This window comes from Solea solea, chromosome 4 (assembly GCF_958295425.1).
Source record: "Solea solea chromosome 4, fSolSol10.1, whole genome shotgun sequence".
In the NCBI taxonomy this organism is placed as follows: Eukaryota; Metazoa; Chordata; class Actinopteri; order Pleuronectiformes; family Soleidae; genus Solea; species Solea solea.
The window spans coordinates 6,330,937-6,352,722 of record NC_081137.1 but is presented as its reverse complement, the minus strand read 5'-3'; the positions used below and the strand labels follow the sequence as shown (position 1 = coordinate 6,352,722).

The following is a 21,786-nucleotide window of genomic DNA, read 5'->3' as shown; positions in this document are numbered from 1 at the left end:
ACTCTCCAAATCTCCTCACAACCCCATTTTGAGGAGTAATGATGGGTGTTTATAGCTTGTATGGCGCCAAACCACTCAAACCTGTCAAGCTGTCATTGGCTCGCAGTGCATTGAAACTCTATGAGCCAATGAAACGCACTGACAGACTTTGAGCCAATGAAACGCACTGACAGACTATGAGCCAATGAAACGCACTGACAGACCATGAGCCAATGAAACGCACTGACAGACTTTGAGCCAATGAAACGCACTGACAGACCATGAGCCAATGAAACGCACTGGCAGACTATGAGCCAATGAAACGCACTGACAGACTACGAGCCAATGAAACGCACTGACAGACTACGAGCCAATGAAACGCACTGACAGACTACGAGCCAATGAAACGCACTGACAGACTATGAGCCAATGAAACGCACTGACAGACTATGAGCCAATGAAACGCACTGACAGACCATGAGCCAATGAAACGCACTGACAGACCACGAGCCAATGAAACGCACTGACAGACTACGAGCCAATGAAACGCACTGACAGACTACGAGCCAATGAAACGCACTGACAGACTACGAGTCAATGAAACGCACTGACAGACTACGAGCCAATGAAACGCACTGACAGACTATGAGCCAATGAAACGCACTGACAGACTATGAGCCAATGAAACGCACTGGCAGACTATGAGCCAATGAAACGCACTGACAGACTACGAGCCAATGAAACGCACTGACAGACTACGAGCCAATGAAACGCACTGACAGACTACGAGCCAATGAAACGCACTGACAGACTACGAGCCAATGAAACGCACTGACAGACTACGAGCCAATGAAACGCACTGACAGACTACGAGCCAATGAAACGCACTGACAGACTACGAGCCAATGAAACGCACTGACAGACTACGAGTCAATGAAACGCACTGACAGACTACGAGTCAATGAAACGCACTGACAGACTACGAGTCAATGAAACGCACTGACAGACTACGAGTCAATGAAACGCACTGACAGACTACGAGTCAATGAAACGCACTGACAGACTACGAGTCAATGAAACGCACTGACAGACTACGAGCCAATGAAACGCACTGACAGACTATGAGTCAATGAAACGCACTGACAGACTACGAGCCAATGAAACGCACTGGCAGACTACGAGCCAATGAAACGCACTGACAGACTACGAGCCAATGAAACGCACTGGCAGACTATGAGTCAATGAAACGCACTGACAGACTATGAGTCAATGAAACGCACTGACAGACTATGAGCCAATGAAACGCACTGACAGACTATGAGCCAATGAAACGCACTGACAGACTATGAGCCAATGAAACGCACTGACAGACTACGAGTCAATGAAACGCACTGACAGACTACGAGCCAATGAAACGCACTGACAGACTACGAGCCAATGAAACGCACTGACAGACTACGAGCCAATGAAACGCACTGACAGACTACGAGTCAATGAAACGCACTGACAGACTACGAGCCAATGAAACGCACTGACAGACTACGAGTCAATGAAACGCACTGGCAGACTACGAGTCAATGAAACGCACTGGCAGACTACGAGCCAATGAAACGCACTGGCAGACTACGAGCCAATGAAACGCACTGACAGACTACGAGCCAATGAAACGCACTGACAGACTACGAGCCAATGAAACGCACTGACAGACTACGAGCCAATGAAACGCACTGACAGACTACGAGCCAATGAAACGCACTGACAGACTACGAGCCAATGAAACGCACTGACAGACTACGAGTCAATGAAACGCACTGACAGACTACGAGTCAATGAAACGCACTGACAGACTACGAGCCAATGAAACGCACTGACAGACTATGAGCCAATGAAACGCACTGACAGACTATGAGTCAATGAAACGCACTGACAGACTATGAGTCAATGAAACGCACTGACAGACTATGAGCCAATGAAACGCACTGACAGACTATGAGCCAATGAAACGCACTGACAGACTATGAGTCAATGAAACGCACTGACAGACTATGAGCCAATGAAACGCACTGACAGACTACGAGCCAATGAAACGCAATGTCATATTTCATAAAATACTCACATTAACACACCGAGAGCACCAAAATGTGCTCATTAAAAAAATTAAGCTATACAAATTGTATACATTTTTTAAACCAACATCAGTCCTCATCAATGCATTTTTGAAGTTTTCAACCCTAATTCCAACCAAGTGGTTTAGTTTAGTTTATGTTTACAATGGACTAAAAATACTAAATACTAAAATAAAAACTGAGAACACTTAAAAATGCACAACCTGAAAAAAAAAAAACTAAAAAAACCTTTTATCTGTTTCTACATTCACCCACCATATTATAAGAGGCAAGCAACATGACTTGTTTACCTGCAGGACACACGCAGCGACCATAAACAGAAATTGATCGATCAAAACAATAGTTCAAAGGGATTGTTACTGCATGAATCAATATTTAGCTTGTGGCTTTTAAATGCTGCAGAACACTGAAACTGTTGTGTGTAAATGTCCCTGCTGGACAGCGGTGAGATGATCCATCAGCAAAATGCAAACATATCACATATTCTGTCTACAGGACATTACTATTGTTATTAAATTAAATTCATATTTCTGATGCACGTTGCAGCTGTATGGCAGAGGTTGTGTACTGTTTACATGGCTTTGCTACTTATATTTGACATCTTTGGTGGCAGTGTTTTTTGTGTTTTTTTTTTTACGAGCCATGATTGTAGTTAAAAACATAAACGTATAACATAAAGTCTTTGCCCCTGATTTTGGTGATTTTTGCCATTGTGTGGTCCGGTTTCTGTCTCTGTCCATAAGTATAATTTTTCTCATGCTTTGTCTGTCAAAGCAGTTTGTATTCTTGCGATTTTAAAGGTGCTATATCAATAAAAGTATTATTATCGTTACTATTATTACAACAATAATACCCTTCTCTGAGTTTTATGTGTGATTTCAGCCACTTCTCATTGCCCAGCATAAATGTAAGTGAATATCAGGAAAATGTCTTTTTTCATTTGTAAATAATTGATCTTAATCATCAAATATATAGTTGTGCGCCTCTTGATTCTCTCACACTCCCTTTCCTCTTCTAGACAAAGAAAATGATGAAATTACAATTACATTGTTTATATATAACATTAAACAGCACTATGCAGTGTTGTAATTTAACAAAGTACAAATACTTTGTTACTGTACTTAAGTACAACATTCACTTTGCTTTGGTATTTATATTTGTAGAAACTTTTACTCCACCACATTTCCTCTATCTTTGTTACTGGTTACTGCCAAATAAAAGAGTTGGATAAAGAGCTTTTCTAGTCTTGATGAGCTGCTTGATGACTAGCAGAGCCAGGAATTCACTTTTTAAAAATACTTTTACTTCTAAAACTTAAGCACAGTAAATGTCATATACTTAGATTTTTGCTACAAGTATAAAATATGACTTCAACTTCTACCAAAGTCATTTTCTGGTGAGATACTTGTACTTTTACTCAAGTATCCCATTAAGGTACTTTATACAAGACTGCTTATAAAGAACTAGTGTCTTAAAGCAGGGTTTAAAAGGCAGGCACTTTAAAAAAGGAAACCATTCATCATTCACACAAACCACAATATAATTTGTGACCATATATCAGTTTATATAAATAATATCAATGATAGACAACACACAAATCCAGACTAAAATGTGGTGAAATTTATTTCACATTAGTTTGTGGGACCCCCCAAAAAGCATCTGTCTGAATCATTTCCTTGTTATAGTCGTGTTAACTGTTGTTGGGTGTGTGTGTGTGTGTGTGTGTGTGTGTGTGTGTTTTAAACCAAACAAACAAGAGACAGTGGGCCAAATATTAATTCAGCCGTTTATTGTGGTAGTAGCTGGGTGGGGGGGCTGAGGTTCGTATGGAGCCGCTGCCCTCCGCGCGTAAATGGAGAGCTTTTACGCACCACACACATTCGCTGCAGGAGAGGTTTTAGAAGTGTTGTGTGTGTTTTTTTGCACTGTCACAAGCCTCGCCTGGTGCATAAGTAGGCCTCAACAGTGGGGATGTGCCGTGATGGAGATGTAAGAGATGCGGTAATACCTCAGTGCTTACAGAGAGAAGGGAGGGGGTGAGGGAGGGTGGGGGTGAGGTTGAAGCGCGTCCGGACACTCACCGCCAACTAAACGTGAGAGGGACTGGGACATCAATAACATCTTGCTCATCAATAAGAAATTTTGATGGAGTTAGACTGCTTAATTAAATAGTTTGCCTTGAAGGTATTTGCCTCTCTGAATTTAGCCTATTGAATCTGATGACCCCCCATGGAGAACCTGCTCTGAAGGAGGAAGGCTCTTCAGCATCTCCATCCATCCATCGGAAAAGCCGCTCGGACACGAAAAAAAAAACCGTGTGAGGCGTGAGACTTTGACATCTTCTCTTATCTTTCCGTGATGGCTATCAACACCGATGCCGCCTTTGGGAAAAGCGCTCTTGGCGAGAGGGAAGTTTCAAATCCCACCGACTTCCACGACACGGAGAAGCTGTTGAGCACCGCGACCACGGAGCCTACCGGGCAGACCAACATCAAACCGTCCGACTCCTTCTCCCTCAACATCCGAGGCAGCGTCCGCTCCCTGGACGCGGACCAGAACGGACACAGATCACCGCTGAAGTCGGGCTCTGTCGGGCAGTTGGCAGCCCCACCCAAGTCGGCATCCCGGCTCAGCCTGGGCCCGCTGCCTTCCCCGGTGCCGCCCGGTTCCTTACCCTCCACTTATCTCTGGCTGGCGGTGCTGTCCTGCTTCTGTCCCGCGCTGCCGTTAAACATGTGTGCCTTGTGGTATGCAAACGTGGTGAGTTGACTTAAAACACTGAGATTATCTGCCTGTGCTTTTGGACTTTTCAGGTGTTCTTGTTGTTGTTGTTGTTTTTTTGCTTCACATGTTAAATAATTCATTGTTAATCACTCACTTCCATTTTCTTTCCCCATTAGTCGAGGTCTGTTCTCCACACAGGAGATATTGAAGGAGCAAGGAAATACGGGCGTCTGTCTATGCTGCTCAGCTGCCTGGCAATTCTGCTGGGTGTGGCTGTCATCATATTCATAGTGTTTACAATAGGTAATGGATACACAAACAAACACACACTCACAATTTAAAGCTCAATGTGAAGCTGTGTGACCACACTTCTTCTTTCTCTCTTTGTATTTAGAGCTCCAGCAGTGATGTGTGGGACCGAGGGAGCCACAGCACACACTCCCTTTGACTTCACCTGGTCCCAAATATGTACACAAGAGAGAGAGAGAGAGAGCGGGGGAAGAGGAGGGTTATCATTTTGAAAAGAAGGAGAGAAGAAAAGCACACCAACTGAGTAGAAAACAAGCTAAAGAGACTCTTAACTTGTTGCTTTTTCTGCTGTGGACAACAAAACGGGGAAAGAAACCGCAGGCTGTTTCTCTTTCTCTGGCAACACTCATGTCCATTTACCGCACAAACTCAGGAACAAACGAAAAGAAGGTGAAGACTGCGCACAGTCATCGTTGCCCGATCACCAGACAGGGAGGACGTGTAGCTACTGGTCGCCCAAACTAGTAGTGCACTGACGCACACTGCTGTCTGACACCCAGATGATTGAATGGCTTCACACTTCCATTATCAGAACATCAACAACAACAACAAAATAAGTCAATTGATGCAAAGCTGACTTAAAAAAATGTATCTTAGAAAAAAGCCCAAAAACCACAACATATGGAACGGGAGTGAAGACTGTTAAATAAATCCTCTGTAGTGCAGCCACTGTCTGTCTCCACATTTGAATCTCTTTGTGTTCGGTATGTCATTTTTTTTTGGCTCTTAGAAAAAAAAACAAAAAAAAAACTGATTTCATACACTGTTTACATCAAGTTTAAAAAAAAAAACAAACAAACACATGTACACAAATATGCCGTACTGCAGCCACTGTGTGATATCTCGCTTTGCGTGCTACTATGATAAAAATGAACAGATGAACCTGTTTGGACTGAACTGCCTGGATCTTTACACCTCGTTATGTTTACAATATTACTGCAAGACAATGAGAGGGGAGGAGGAGGAGGGGGGGGTTGTCTCATTCCCCACTGTATGCACTGTTCCTGGCACTCTGATGTTGATGTTTATACATTTATACTGTATGACTGGTTTACTGTGCCATAGTTCTGCATGTCTGAAATAAACTTGAATGAGCATGACAAACTTGAACGTGAGCTCATCATCTTTATTTTAGTAGGCACTGACGATACTATACAAAAAAACATGAACAGTACACAATTATTTTACTTTATAAATTTATAAAGATTTAAAATTACAACAGGTTTAAACAGCAATATAAAAACTCCCAGCTGAAATAATTCAGAAAATAAATAACCCCTCCATTAAGTGAGCTGAAACCTTTTAATGAAGACCTGATTTTAATGTCTTGAAAGACAAACAATAGAAGAAGAATCGTGTAAATGTGTATAAAAAAGGTCTTGGCAACAGTTAAACTGAGTTACTACAAATATATCTTTGTGCTCTGGATGAAAGTCAAGGATGGTCAGTGGAAAGTGTAGAGCAACAGGAGTATGGTGCAGACGCCGATCACCCCACCCAGAATTAGAGAGTCACGCCTCTTGCGCAAATTGATTTTCTGGATGAGGCTGTTGATGGTGGGGAAACGATCTGAGGGGCGGGGACGTGTGGTGAAGGAAAAATAATTAAGATCCAAGTAGGGTTTTCCCTTCCTTGCAGTGAGTGAGAGGCAGAAAGCAGCAGGGAAAATACATCAGTGGCTTCTAAGGCAACCAGGGAAAGGAAAAAAAAACAAAAAAAAAAACAGAATAAATGGATCCTAATGGTACAGTCTACTGTGTCATACCAGCTTTCACTGTAAGTGGAGTTGTTATCCCCGCTCAGCATCAGTATGTGCTGTTGGTAGTTCTGCCCAGAGACAAATCGATGAGAATTAACTGCTCAATCAAAACCGAGGCAACATCCACACTACTACATATTTGTTAATAAAAAAAAAAGAAAGAAATGAATGCATAAATCAGAGTTCATGCACCTTTTCTCAAGTCAAATTAAAGCAAGTCCTTTTCAACCCCATTGCAGCGGTGGTAAATTAAATATTTATCAGAATATATACTCAAAACAGCCACTTTCAAGGACTTAGGTACAACAATTATTAATTTAAGCCGATTGATTGGTATGATACACTGGCTGGTTTTTATTTTTTGATCAGACAATTATTAAAGACTGTAGATAATTGCATTAAAGTGCAGAAATAAAATGTGTGTTGTTTGATAACTGGTTAGTGAAGTTAAGCAGTTTTCTTGGATTATCTATCATCATTAAATAACTATATTTTCTCAGATGGAGGGAAATAGAATACAAATAGAAAACGAACTTGTGTAAACTGGAGAATTTTATAAACCCTACTGAATCCTTTCACTTCTTAATTGGTTCTTTTCACACGTGACTCGATCATCTGTGAATCATCTGTGTTTGTCTCACAACAGAAATACTTGCGCTTTCTTTTCACTGTTGTTGTTTTAAAATAGTAATATTCCCTGAAAATAAGCAAACAATTGCAGAGTAGAGAATCAACTTCCTGTTTACACTGACATGCCCAGCTTATGTGTTATCATGTGATTTATGGTTGCATTTAAGTATGGATGTACATTTACGTTTTTATAAAGAGTAAGTAAAGAAGAAAAATGATAAAAAAGGATACTGGCCAAAGTTGTAACCCTGGTTTGAATAGACTTCAACATTCCACGCTGAAATGTGATGTTCTCTTTGGTAGCCATGGCGATACTGTAAGGAAAGAAGGCACAAGGGATTAGAAGAGGAGCACAGTCAGCGTCACCGCATGAAAAGAAGAAAGTTAAGACCAATAGTGTGAGAATGTGCTGTGTATGCTTGCGTGTGTTGAGTGAGTGAGAGTAAAAAATAGGGAAAGGAGAGTGAATGCAACAATAAAAGCTTACCTTATTGCATTGTCAATAAGACTATCGGAGCTGAGAACATGAAAGGGGAGAAAAAAGTAACGAAAATTAAGCCTTTGTAGCTCATTGTTTTTAATATATATACACTTTAAAAACATACACGTGAGTCTTTTTGTATGTTACCATAAAGAAAGAAAGGAGGAAGTGCTTTTTAATGGAGGATTTTGTGGAAAGCCAGAGTCAGACTGATCAAATATAACCCAGTCATAATAGCAGCCAGTTATAATGTCTATAATGCATGAGAACACACACAGCCGATGTATAAATTTCACAATGGCAATCTGATCCCTAAGTTATTCGCATTGGGTGCATTTTGTAACCACAGTAGCAGACAAACGTTGGACTCGGAGCCGGAGCATACTGATGGACGACGTTTGCGTCAGCTGCCATTAGCAGCCGCTGAAGTAAGTGACGGACAGAAAAATGAAGCGTTCAGTCCGGGGCTCAGCAGAGTGTGCATCCTGGCCGACTCCGATGGAGACAAAAAATCAATACTGTACTTTATACTTCCTTCATCTATCTGTCCACCTCTTTCACCATCTATCTACTGCTGTCCTGTGCTTTTCTCTCTACCCCTCATCAGAGCCCACAGGAAGACGGCTTCATGCTTTTTTCAGCTTTCGGCACTTTCACTAAACTTTACCAAGCGGCAGCGTCCTGATTGCTGCTTCCAAGAAGTTGGTCTGCTAATTATATCTCACAGACAGAACCCAGGCTGTTCATGTTGGAGAATGGATATCTGACCCGAGCCCGTTGGGACCCAATGGAACCCGACCTGGCTCAGGTCAAGTTTGGTTCATGGATATGGTCATTTCAAGTTTTTTTTGTAAAACAGTTTTAACCAGGTTGTATTTAAATGGTGTTATTTTTTTTTTTTAAATTGTATCTAAAAATACATTGTAAGCATTTAATAAATAGTGGTTTAACATGTAAAAAATAAATTAAAATCAGGGCTACCCTAGAATTAGCGTTTATTGAGGGTGCTGGTAATAACCCATTAGAAATAGTACCAAAGTAACTGGCCTAATCCATTCAATTTTTGGGACCATTCTGCTGGGGTACCAGAGTAAAATGGTACAGTCCGGGTAGAGCTAGACTCGTTTGAGTTTGTCCTTTGTTGCCCTTGCACTGGTAAGACATCACACTGCGTATCTCATGGATGAGGCCATCGGGCACAGCGCACACCCTTCTCTCAGTTGAAAAACAAGCCTGACCCAGGGCTTTACCGTTCCAAACTGTGCCAAACCGTACCATGATGGAAAAACAGCAAAAGAGGATTGTACCTCAAGGTTCAGTTCATTATTATTTACCATATGAACATAAAGAAACTTTAACAAAATATTCCAAACTCAGCAAAACCCCATTATACTGTCACATTTGTTTGTGCATGGTACATTTTAGTTGAAAGAAGACATTTAAACTCATTCTATACTTTGCATGTTATTTATATTGATAAAACATTAAAAATTAACTCATTAAGCTGATTATCCCAGCAGATTAAGACAACCCGCAAATCCTCTCAACTTTATAGAGTTTAAAAAAGTAGAAATACACCTGCTGATTGACTAATATCTTTAGTAACCTTTTTCAACAATATGACTTATGCAATAACCTTTTTTTTTTTTTTTTTTTTAATTATCTGTTCAAACAGGACTTTGAACTTGTGTTAATTGCCAGTTTCAGCACTGGTAACATTTGCTTGTTTTGGAGCACAGACAAAATAGACTATTGATAGAGACATGATCACACCTGTGCAGAATATCTGAGAGCGCACCAAATCCACCTCACATGAAATGTTAACCATTTGAGCCTCTCTGTGTTCCAGTCTATGTGTCATACCATGTCTACAACCCACATTACCTCACTCGCATGAATTTCTTTTAGAAATGAGGGCATAAACTGTATATATTTTGTCACAAGTTGGCAGTCACAGCGAGCGTTTATGTCTGTAAACTTCCATTTTCAAAAACTGACATGGCATATATTTGGCAACACATCATTGTTGTTATACAATCTCTTTGGGGAAAGAAAAAGGAAAATTCCATACAAGTAAAACAACCGTATTCGTAGGTTCTTCCTCCTGAGCAGGGCTCCAGACTAACATTTTGAATTGGTTGCACTAGTGCGCCTTACTTTTTTGTTTAGGTGCACTGGCACAAAATTTAGGTGCACTCGAATTTTAACGCCATAAGGAGACCTTTCTGGCTCCATAACTTTAATATAACGTGAATGATTTCCAAACAAGATTAAGATATTGAGAAATCCTTGTCTTTATTTGAGGGACATTGACATAAGAAAAATAAGGTGTTTGAAGTGTTTCACTGAGCTGAAATTGCAAAATAAAACATTAAGCACAATAAAACATTCCCAAATAAAACAGTGCTTGTGCTTAAAGTGCTACACTGAACTGAAATTGACTATTTCGATCAAACATTTCTGATCAAACATTTCTGATTCCTCAGAGGACCTGATTGCTGCTGCCTGCCGCTGAAATGCAGCTGGGAGAGGGGCAACTTTCTCCACACACCGGTCCCGGCATGTAGTGTGTTTTTTGGACATGCTGTGTTTTTTTAAAGTTTCGATACGAAACGCTGTTGACCCGCTTACAAATGCACTATTACCGGCCATACTCTGACCGCACTCATGACAGTATACACAGTGCATTATATTACGTCCTTTATCGTACCGTAACCAGGGAAACTGTTTCAACCAGTCCTGCCTGAAAGAATACGTTTTCAGCTTCTTACTCTGAGTCTCAGGGCCGGGCTCTTTCTCTGACTCGGTTGTCTCCTCTGGTTCCGCGTCTGATGCCGCCGAAGGACCGGGGCTTGGCATCTCAGCAGGAACCGAGGGAATGGCAGTAGGGTTGGTTGTCGGCTTAGATTGTTTAGTGAAAAAACTTTCAATACTTCTGCCCCTCTTCATTTAGCCTCGTTGTGTCTCTTTTCCCTTCCGCTGCCGTGGCGCTCAGGTCGCTGCGCTGCTCGTATTTTTTTTTTTATGTTTTGCCGCTCGCAAATTTTAAATACACACAACGGAGAGCAGTGACCACAGCCAATCTAAGGCAAAGTTCCGCCCAAACTCTGTCTCTTATTGGTTTAGACCAAGATAATTATCTACCATGATTGTCAGTTGAGTCACAGGAGAACACAGAGAGATGATGTGCTTGCAAAGTACATTTATATTTTTTAGATGCACCGGTGCGACCTCGAAAAATCCTTAGGTGCACTCTTAAAATTTTTGGTCGCACTCTGGAGCCCTGCTGAGGTGTGAAGACACATGAGTGGGACGTGTATAAAAGCAGAGACGTTCCACCTCAATTCAACAAGCTCTGCACAGGACAGACAACTGAAACCAGGGGTAAGATAAAAGACTGCATGGGTGTCAACTGCTGTCAACAACACACTGTCATAGTTTTTATCACATATCACATATTATGATATATTATCACATATGATATATTGGATATTCAGATAAACTCATCTTTCAGTGAAGTTGCAGTTGACATAATGAAGGTGCATGCAAGATTATTCAAGATTATTATGTCATAGAGCATAAACTCAAATAAAAAGATGCACTGTGCAAACTCGTACGTTGTTTTTTTTTTTTTTAAAGAAGTGTCTTACTTTCTGAGATGTTCATGTTCTTTCAGGAAGAGCTCAGTCTTTCTGTTGTTCACTCCCGAGCTGCTTTTGTAGGACCTGAACGAGAAAACAAAAATGACAAATGAAATGTTTGTTTGCTGAGTAAAAGTACAATAACCATAGTGATGGGAAAAAATCAACTATAATGTCTGCGCATTAAGAAAATAAACAAGTCCTTACAGTTGATCATGTGATAGAAAAGAGAAAAGTTTAAGCTGCTGATTGGACTAGACGTCATGGTGTTGCTTTTAACAGTTGATATTTCATGACTTTAACAGTTTTTAACAGTTTTTTGTCCTTTGTTTTACATTTAATGAAGGATATTTTTACAAAATATGAATTTTTTTGAGAAATATAAGTGCAATTTCAACAATATCATGCATACACTTAGTATTAACACATCACACTGGATCTATAAAGGCACAAACATTTAGTCACAGGTATCTGGAAGTGAAAAATATTGTATTTGAGATTACGTTTAGATCGTAATCGTAGTGTGAAATTTTAACAAATTCCTCCTGTGGGCCGGATTGGACCCACTGGCGGGGCGGTTCTGGCCCCCGGGCCGCATGTTTGACACACCTGCTTTACACAGTACTGTAGTTATAATTCTCCAAGTATTTTTTGTAAGTATACATACATTTTCTCTCTGGTTCTTTTAGGTGCATCGTGAAATGTCTTCACACTCACATGAAACGCTGCTTTACGTTATAAGCACTAAAACCATGTTTTATTCTCATTCTTTGTTTCAGTTTGAACAAGGTATTTCACTCTCTCCTATTAACTGATGCCTGGATGCTGATTATGTACTTCCTGCGTTAAGGCTTTTAAGTGATTAGCTCTGCTTAAGCCACAGCTCTGTTCTCCATCTCTTATTTACACTCCCTGTTTGGACTGATCATCAATTCATCATCCATTATCTCCTCTGCCCCATCTCACTACCAGTGTTTCTCTACACCTCACGTCATCTCTATGGGAATAATTAAAATTTACTTTCATCATTTTTGTAGTCATTCAACATCATCTCTTTCTTTATTTCTTTCTTTATTTCTCTGTCCTGCTCTCACTGTCCTCCTCTGATAGAGCATTTCTCTAAGTCAGACAGGCCAATCTCACTCAGCTTAGGCTAAATGAAAGCCTTGTGGTTTGATTTACTGTAGAAGGCACTTATGAAAGATACCCCCAGAGAAAGGAGGAGAGACGAGGATGGAGAGAGAAAGGGGGGGTAAAGGGATGTTTTCAGAGGATGAAATATGAGAGAGGAAAAGCAAACAATTAAAGGGTGGGGAAGTTCTGCAATGAACTGGATCATTCTGCCTCCTACTGGTTAAAAATAACACAACAAAAATCCACAGAGGAGACAAAGGAGGTGGAGGACAGAAAGAATTAGAAGATAAGCAAAAGCGTCAAAAGGAGATGAAACTGTAAGAAACAAGGAGAATTAAGGGAGTACAACAATGATTCACAGCAGCAATGCAGATCCATGAAGTTAAGGGTTCAAAAAAAAAAGAAAAACAAATGAATGCAAATCTATGCAATGGCAAATGTTTGAGGCATGTAGGTATTAGTGACATCCAATGGTGAGTCTGCCGATTGCAACTGACAGAGGAATCCTTTGCTCACCATTCCCTTTTCCCAAGCATGTCAGTGAACTACGGTGGCCTTTGCATACAAGTAAGTAAGGAAATAAACACTCTATCACAACTGTCACCACTTTTCCATTCAATTATCATCTGCCATTTGCTTTTTCTGCTTTGTTTGAGTTTAAGCAGGCATTTGTCTTCGCTTGCATACTCCGCTTTCGCTTCATGGCAGCCTTCATTAAATAGGGAGGGCCCTTGCCTAAAGCACATACTTTAAGGCTACGCAAACCAAACCAGTTTTTTTTTAGCAGGGATTCTGATCACACTGATATACCTGATATTTTTTTTCTGTTTAGTTTGGTATTTGTTCATTTTTGCTCCAAGAATAACCACTGCTTAACGTTTAGCTACAAATAAAAAACAAAAAACAAAAACAAAAAAAACCTATATATATCGCACTTATGACTAGCACTTCATAGTTTGGCTTACTTGAAGCTCTTACTTACTTCTAGATCTTATTTGTACCCAAATGTTTAAATGCACTTATTGTAAGTCGCTTTGGATAAAAGTGTCTGCTAAATGACATGTAATGTAATGTAATGTAAAAATAACAACCAGTGCCATATGGCAGCCCCCATATGCACTAGAATATTTTGCTTTAAACTTATGACCAGTAGGGGGAGGTGGAGACGCTCCACAAAGGGACTTACTCGATGTCTCTGTGAACAGAGCCCAGCAGGTCCTCTCGCTCTCTCAGGCTGAAGAAGTTGCTTTGTGTTTTGTGGAATTCATGGGTGTAGTCCTGCAGGATACAGCATTATAATTCACAGTGAGCAAGACAGAACGTCTATCAGAATGTGATAGGAAATCGCAAAAAGATGCACAATGACTTACACTTAGAGCTCCAAAAATATGTCAACTGTGAAGGAGTTAGAAAAATATACCTGTAAAATATCTCTGTGTCTTTGTAGGGTGTGCATCAATGCTGCATTATGTGACGAAACTCCTGGGTTACTGGTGTATTCCGCCATTTTGTCATTAACAGCTGAGAGCTGCAACAATAACAAAAGCACCAACACAAAACAACAAAGATTAAATTTAATATCTGAATAATAGAATCAATTAAGTACATTTTAAATTGACATGAATGTACAGCAATAAGTTGCATTTATATCATTTAAAAACACAGTTTTGGTAAGTTGATTTTAAAATTAAGTACTTTTTCATCTTTTCTCCTTTTTGTAACATTAAAACATCAGTTCTGTTGCCTATTGGGCTGGGCTTCACTTTAACCCTGGGAGTGAAGTATGACTTACATTAGCCAAGAGCTGCTGAAGCTCAGTTGTCATTGCCACAAGCATATTATCTTGAGATGAGCTATGATCAGAAAGGGAAATTATGATTTATTATTGAGTTCAACGACATACAAAACACTGTTTAGTTTGTTAGTTACAGAAAAATGCAGTACAGTCAATGAGGAAAAGCTGGAGTGTCTAAACAATTGTATTAAATGGTAAGTGGAAACAAATATCCTGGGTTATGATTATAATTTATAGAATTTGCACTTTTATAATTTACACCACATAAGACTATAAAGACAGTTAAAAGGGACATCCAATGTCAACATAAGTAATTCCCCATTTTCAGTAATATTAAGAATGTGCTGCTAAACCTGCTGTTTCTTGTTCGCTGTTCCCGGCTGTTGCTGCTGCTGTAGCTGGTGCAGAGTTTACTAAAAGAGACCAGCTTGAGGTCCAGCTCATTCTCCAGCTGTCTGGCCTCTTTACGCAAATCTGAGAGCAGAAAAAGGGACAAAAACCTCAGTGTGGACGGATAAAAAGATAAACTGTAAACTGGTGAGTAAATTCTTGGAAAACAAAGAAAAAAAATACAGGCCAATAAGAGGCAGACAAGGCTGGAGGAAATTTCAAAAAGATGCAACACAAAATTCACATCAGATGTGACTGACAACCCAACAAGCAGACTGGTTTAGCCAAGATTAGAGATGGGACAATGTAAGATTACATCAAACAACACAGTGATTTAAATAACATGCATTAAGCTAATTGTGGTGAATTCCTACAATCAGGATAATCATTAATGAAAATAAAATTCTTATAATGTCACATATTTGATTTGAAGCATACAGTTTTAGTGCTTTATTTTGTGGTAAAAAAAATGGGGCTGCAGAGACTACAGAGCTGCAGCATACTCTCTCTGTAAAAGGAGAGTCTTTAAGAGAGCTACCAAATCCTGGGTGATTCAGCAACAAATATCTTCAAAGACTCATCCCACCCGGTCCACCACCTGTTAAACCTCCTGCACTCATGCAAATGGTACAGAACACTTAAAACATGCACCATTATCTACATCATGTGCAATAATCTTTATTGTATTTATTCCTTCCACTGTGTGGAATAACGTGCAATAATTATTTTATGTTTGCAGCTTATGTTGCCTTTCTATGACTGCAGATGTGTTTGTGAAATGTGAAAATAAGTTAAGTGAATTGTAATTCTTTTTTAACCCCTTTTTACCAGTGCTGTCTATGTTACTGTTTGTGTCCCTATAAAAATAAATAAATCAGTCCACTTCTTCTAAACCAGAGGTCTGCAGCCTTTAACATGAAAAGAGCCATTTTTGTCCCCTCTCCACCAAGAAAAAAAATGTATCTTGAGCCTGCAAAACCTATTAAACGGAACCATTAGACGGAACATTATATATACTATATGTTATAGCTTTATAGCTTTTATGACAAATTAAGAATTACAAAAAGAAAACTTTGTCATTACCCAACCTCTTGCAAAGTGGTGAAAAAAAATAAAACACAATTATACAGTCCTTCCATTGTTTGTGGAAAATTAATGAAAGACACCTGCCTGGCATAAGTATGTAGATCTAAAGATATACTTCAGACTTCAAATGTGTACTTCTCCATGTACACATTCCTTCATTCAAGTGTCGGGAATGGCTTCCCATATTTCAAGTTTGTCAACTATTTAATACTGCATTTGACGTTAGACGTTGAATGTGATGCACAAAATATTAAAACACTTAAATGTATTGCCTTGACTTCTAATTAACAGGTGTTCACTTTGAAAGACTCCCACTTTTATTTTATTTTCAGTACAGTTAGCCAGTACAGGGGGACTGACGAGCCACATGTGGCTCTAGAGACGCAGGTTGAAGACCCCTGTTCTAAACTGTCCGTGTAGATGAAAACTTTAGCAGCAAACTTTAGCGACATTAGCAGCCAACAAGCTAACACATTAGCTAAGGTTATCTCGTCCGAGCTAACGTGGCGTGTATTTGACGTGACATAATGCGGGAGATATGTAATGTGTGTTTTTTTACATTAATGTATAAAGAACAATAATTTGTCGACACCAGCTGCTGAAACTTCTGTCAAACGAGACGATGTAAGAACAACTTACCTTCCCAGTAGTTGCTGCTGGTCGCCATGTTTGTTGTTGACTGGCTGTGGACGTCATCATCTGCCGTCAATGACAAACAACTGTCGCAGTCTTTCATTTGACACCACAGCGACCTCCAGTGGTTTGCACACTGAACCACTGCCACACTGACTATCAGTTAATGATTAAAAGTAGTAAATGCCAAACATACACGTAAAAAAGCCACATATTAGGTTTAGGTGCTTTAATTTATAATTACATTCGGTGATTCCCCTACTGCAGGTAGGCAATCATGAATAAATATATTTGAAGTCAGTTTTAAATTGCTGTAAAATATGTACGGTAAAACAAGTCCATGGCGTTTAAATTATTCATGTGTTATTTTTATCTGACCTAGTGTAGCAGATAATATAGTGTCCAGGGTCAATTGGTCAGCATGCAGGTCTAACTTTTCAGTATTTACACTGACAACAATGTTAAATTGTTAATTTTAGTTTGTTAATTGATATTTATGTTGATGGATAATGACGCACAAATATTACATGGAGCCCAACAGCAATAACCACATGCATGTGTTGAAAGATATGAAAGTTCAGAAATAGAGTGAAATAGCCTGATTATTAATCTGCAATCATTTTTTATATCCCATTGTTCACATGAAAACAATAAAGGGAATTATTGATCCTAGTCTTGTGTGTTGATCAGAGCTGGGATTTAAGATTTGGTTGGGTGGGCCTCAGGGGATTTTCAGATTTGCCCCAGCACTCTTTAAATTGGGGGAATGGCTTTTGTTATAGCAGATCGGGTCACAAGAGTTTGTCATCTTTTACACAGGGGTCCCCATATAAAAGGTTTGGGAATGATATAAAAACAATTAAATAATCAATAAACAATTTTACGCTTCCTCATCCGTTTGTAGCTTCCGTTGTCTATCTAATCTAGTAGATTTCAGCAGGAAGTCACAGATACAGGTAAATCCATGTTCGACTTCTATGAGATTTAGTGACTCTTTCTCTGATGACTTTATCATGAAACCCTAGAGCCACAATTAATAGAATGTCTAACATCACGGTTTCAGGACAGAATAGTGGGACAGTTGGAATAGGAAACCAAGCCAGTACTGGTGAGTTGTTTTTACATATTGTTTGATTGGTATTAGTGATTGGTAATTTCCGATTCATTACTCATTCTTCTCTAAATCTCTAAAACACAGGGCCGATGTGAACATGGGAGACATGAATTGTGTTAATGTGGGAAACAACTCAGGAAACCTTGGTATCGGAAACAATATAAAAACTGCTAATGTTTATGTGAAACGCTTCTAAGCAAATTTGATCTTTTTCCCCATGAAAAGCCAGTTTTTCTAAAACAAAATGGTGACCATATGTCACAGTTAACTCTAAAAGGATATTTGTCTTTTTTCCATTCCAGGAAATCAAATTATAAATTATTAGGCTTTCTGTTGCCCATCTCAAGCTGCTTTTGTAGGCTACAAAATAACGGAAAATTGGTTTTATTTGCTCTTACAGCAATTAGTGATGGTGAATTTGACCCATCCTTTTTACACTCCACACAAAACCAGACACAAGCGCAGTGAGCAGCACTTTTCTGTGCCCAGGGAATAATGGGGCTTACTGCCAGCGCTTAGGGGGCACACCAGGCCTTGACCTGTCCTTGGGACCCTCCATTTACAAAACCGATTCCTGTTCACTTTGCCTTTGGCTTTTTGTCAGTCACTGTAACATTTGATCATCATCACTGAACACAAATAGTGACGGGAAAAGTCAGAGTTGATTGAAAATAATCTGCTGATGGAGCATGATGGTGTTCACTCCTGCCACCATTTACAGGAAAAATATGATATGGTTTTACTGGTGAATATTTTTGACTCCAAATGTCATTCATGCTAATGAAAATTATTATTATGAATTGTGCACACATTTTTATCTGTGGGATTCCCCTGATGAGTCCATGACACTTTGGTTGATTATTCTTCTCGACAGAGAAAGACAAGACACAGCTGTGATTGAGGTTCATGTCAATGAGAGAAAATCTCTCTGTTTCTTTGCTCATTCTCTTTATTCATCGTCTTGAACATATGCAGTCATAGATATCACAGGCATCACGGGCTGTTGCATTGATGCAGAAGACAGCGACGGCGATGATGATGACGAAGATGATGTTGTCATCACAGGTAGGGATGAAAAAGAGCAAAAACCTTTTCACCGCTCTGCAGCAAACCCCGTCAGAAGCCTTTCATTCATGCTGGTTATATTTTCTTACTTTCGGTCATTCCTATTTTCTGTCTTTCTGACATTATTCCTTTCTTTTTGTAATGTTTCATTAAAAAACAAAAAGTGCTTTTAACAACTGACACCAGTGAGCACCTGAAGACCAGCTTGGGATCCTGCTTTGACCTATTGGACCAGCAGAGCCAGAAAGATGGAGGGTGGGGCAGAGGAGGAAGAGGAAAAGGGGTGGAGAAGAAGGGAGAGGAAAGAGTAAGAGAGGACGTGAGGAAGAGTAAAAGAACCACTCCCATCTCAGTGCTGGATCCTCCTGATGGACTGAACCTGGGGGGTTTGGGCGTGGAAGCCAAACTCCCTGTAACACTTGTAGTCTCCTCCACGACAGTCACACTCCATGATGTACTGGTAGCCACGGTATCCAGGGTACTGGTAGCACACAAAGCTGAAGAAATAAACAAGCACATGTTATTAAACATGTGTTAAACTCCTTCTTCATCGCATTCATAATGTGACTTCCCTTCAACAACAACAGGAAATGTCATATTTGTGAGACCTCTTGGAATGAAAATAGGGGACAGGTCATACAAGATGTATGAAAATTCAAATTACAAAGCTGTCACAGATCATTTGTGGGTGAGATTTAACTCTAGCGCTCGCCAAATACACCAATGCTCTGTATACAGGCAAACAGCCTCATGGATTCTGATGTGACCATTCTCACTTATGTTGCATGGACACATATCCAGTTTACATCTCATCTGTCACCGCATACTGAAGTGAGACAAATTTGACTCTGATTTCTGTGTCCACAAAAAGCTAAAGTCCCATTAATGTTAAAAAATTGAATATGAGTCACTTCATCCTGGTAATCTGAACACAGCTTGAGAGAGGAAAAAGGCAACTTTCATGTTTCTTGTAGTTTCCTGTTCTGTAAAAAGATACTGGTAAGGAGAGGTACTTTTCCTCAGAGCTGGTGCTGTGTTGCATTAAGTTAAACACAGGTAAGTCTTATAATATAGTTCCCTTGTATTATTGTCACTTGTCACTTACACAGTGCAATCAGTTTTTTACGTCACAATTATATGTTGAAGCAAAAAAAGGTGTCAATTGTGACAAAAGTGTTGTGGCACACTGGAAAGGTTTTCCACTTTAACCTTTTGAAACTCAAAGACCTATGTCACTGACCAAAAACATTGTAGATCAGTATCTAGATGTCAGTTTACAACGCTATTTAACACATTGTGAGTAAATAATTCAGATAATCAAGTGACAGTGTTGTTTGTAACAGTAAAAATAAGCTGAATGTAAGTAAAACTTGACAAGAATGACTTACGCTCCACTCTGAATGTGCATGGATCCAACCTCATTGTTCATCCAGCCCATGCCCTGCAGAGAGGGGTAATCATCGCACAGCTCAAACTGACGACCCATCATGTTCTCCATCTCATAAATAATCATGCGGGAGTCCTTGTGGTTCTGTAAAAAGCAGGAGAAACAATGTTTAGCACAACAGAAGACGAATTTCAGCTGACAGTGAGCTAGGGAGGGTTATTCTATTGTCGACTAGACCCACAGCACTGCAGATGGGCCTGAAGGACATCATCCTCTCGATGCGGTAGGAGTTGCTGCCACTGTAGGCCTCAAAGCGAGGGTAGTCTCCCTTCTCCAGGACAAACTGCTGACCGCAGAAGCTGGAGTGCTCGTAGCCCACCCAGCTGCAAGCAGAGAGTGGAATCAAGGAAATCTTAAATAAGCACATCATTGCATGTGTTCAAGTATTTCTAGAGGTGAGGAAAAGCCGTCTGGACACGTACGCGCCACACTCGACCTTCAGGGAGCGGATGTTCTCCATCCCACACTCCATGATGTTCTGGCAGCAGGCAGTGAACTCCATACGCCTGCCCTGGAAGTACTCCTGATCATACACAGTGATCTGTGAAACACACAAACAATGAAGCAGAAGAGTCCTTTTTGAAGTTAGTCCGTAAAATGTAGCAGCGATGCCTAACAATGCACTCCAATTTGGTAATGGGTGATGTTGTGTTACCTTCCAAGGGCCCATGGGCATGGGGTTTGTCAGAGCCATTTTGTTCTATTTTTCAGCAGTACCTATGGGAAAATAAGGTCAGGGCATTATTAAAACAAAACTCACTCAATTATCTAAATATTCCTTCTTCTTTTTTTCCCTCACTAATCTGGGCTGTCTTTTACTGTGTTGCATCAGTTTAAGCCTATAATCCTGTCCCTCTCAACCTTGATTTGCTTTAACCTTCTGGTTTCTGCAGTGAAGTCAATCAACAGCCAATTAAAACTCCCTGTTGTTGTTGATGTATAGACTAAGAGGCTCACGCTAACATATCCATACATCGGGAAACTGCACTGTATTGTTAACTTTAACTAGTCTGACCTACCCAAAACTGGTGAGCTGTGTGTCGCAGTGTTGCACTGAATGGTCTGCAGAATCGGTGTGAATGGGCGTTTATATACACCCACACGTGTCTGGGGCCGGGGGGCCGGCACACGCCTGGACTTATGTCAGCACTTTGCTTTGGACTCCATTGTTCTGTTGTGTGAGACACAGAGAGGTTAACACACACGCGCACACACACACACACACATACACACGATTGCTGCGAGCGCAAAGAGGCCAAACAGTCACACAGCACTCTGTAGTTTATCTAATGGCTTGCCTGATTAAAGCTGTAGTGTGTAACTTTTCAATATCTGTTACATTTAAACCATTGTCAAATGACTTTACACAATGTTGTTAAGCCAACAGCGCCACACGACTCCACACAGGGTTCTAGCCAGGACTTTATTTTAGCGTAATGTAATGGTGAGGGATTACAGTGACCAATTGGAGGG

At 40.1% G+C, this 21,786-nt stretch overlaps 3 protein-coding genes across 3 annotated transcripts; 1 reads left to right on the top strand and 2 right to left on the bottom strand.

Annotated features, from left to right (window-relative positions):
• The first annotated feature begins 4,434 nt into the window (after window positions 1–4,434).
• Window positions 4,435–6,248, top strand: LOC131458802 (trafficking regulator of GLUT4 1-like). Its single transcript, XM_058628072.1, has 3 exons — window positions 4,435–4,865; window positions 5,006–5,132; window positions 5,224–6,248. The coding sequence occupies exons 1-3, from the start codon at window positions 4,464–4,466 to the stop codon at window positions 5,235–5,237; spliced, it is 543 nt and encodes a 180-aa protein (XP_058484055.1). The 5' UTR covers window positions 4,435–4,463; the 3' UTR covers window positions 5,238–6,248.
• LOC131458801 (Golgi SNAP receptor complex member 1-like) lies at window positions 6,244–16,744 on the bottom strand. The gene is made up of 9 exons (XM_058628071.1): window positions 16,694–16,744; window positions 14,932–15,052; window positions 14,576–14,636; window positions 14,204–14,311; window positions 13,970–14,061; window positions 11,659–11,733; window positions 8,015–8,044; window positions 7,759–7,841; window positions 6,244–6,707 (listed from the first exon to the last, which is right to left on the bottom strand). Exons 1-9 carry the CDS (start codon window positions 16,719–16,721, stop codon window positions 6,583–6,585), a joined length of 723 nt encoding a protein of 240 aa, XP_058484054.1. The 5' UTR covers window positions 16,722–16,744; the 3' UTR covers window positions 6,244–6,582.
• A 1,954-nt stretch (window positions 16,745–18,698) lies between these two features.
• LOC131458488 (beta-crystallin A1-like) lies at window positions 18,699–21,379 on the bottom strand. The gene is made up of 6 exons (XM_058627624.1): window positions 21,333–21,379; window positions 20,969–21,030; window positions 20,736–20,854; window positions 20,495–20,636; window positions 20,255–20,397; window positions 18,699–19,363 (listed from the first exon to the last, which is right to left on the bottom strand). Exons 2-6 carry the CDS (start codon window positions 21,005–21,007, stop codon window positions 19,216–19,218), a joined length of 591 nt encoding a protein of 196 aa, XP_058483607.1. The 5' UTR covers window positions 21,008–21,030; window positions 21,333–21,379; the 3' UTR covers window positions 18,699–19,215.
• Between the last annotated feature and the right edge of the window lie 407 nt (window positions 21,380–21,786).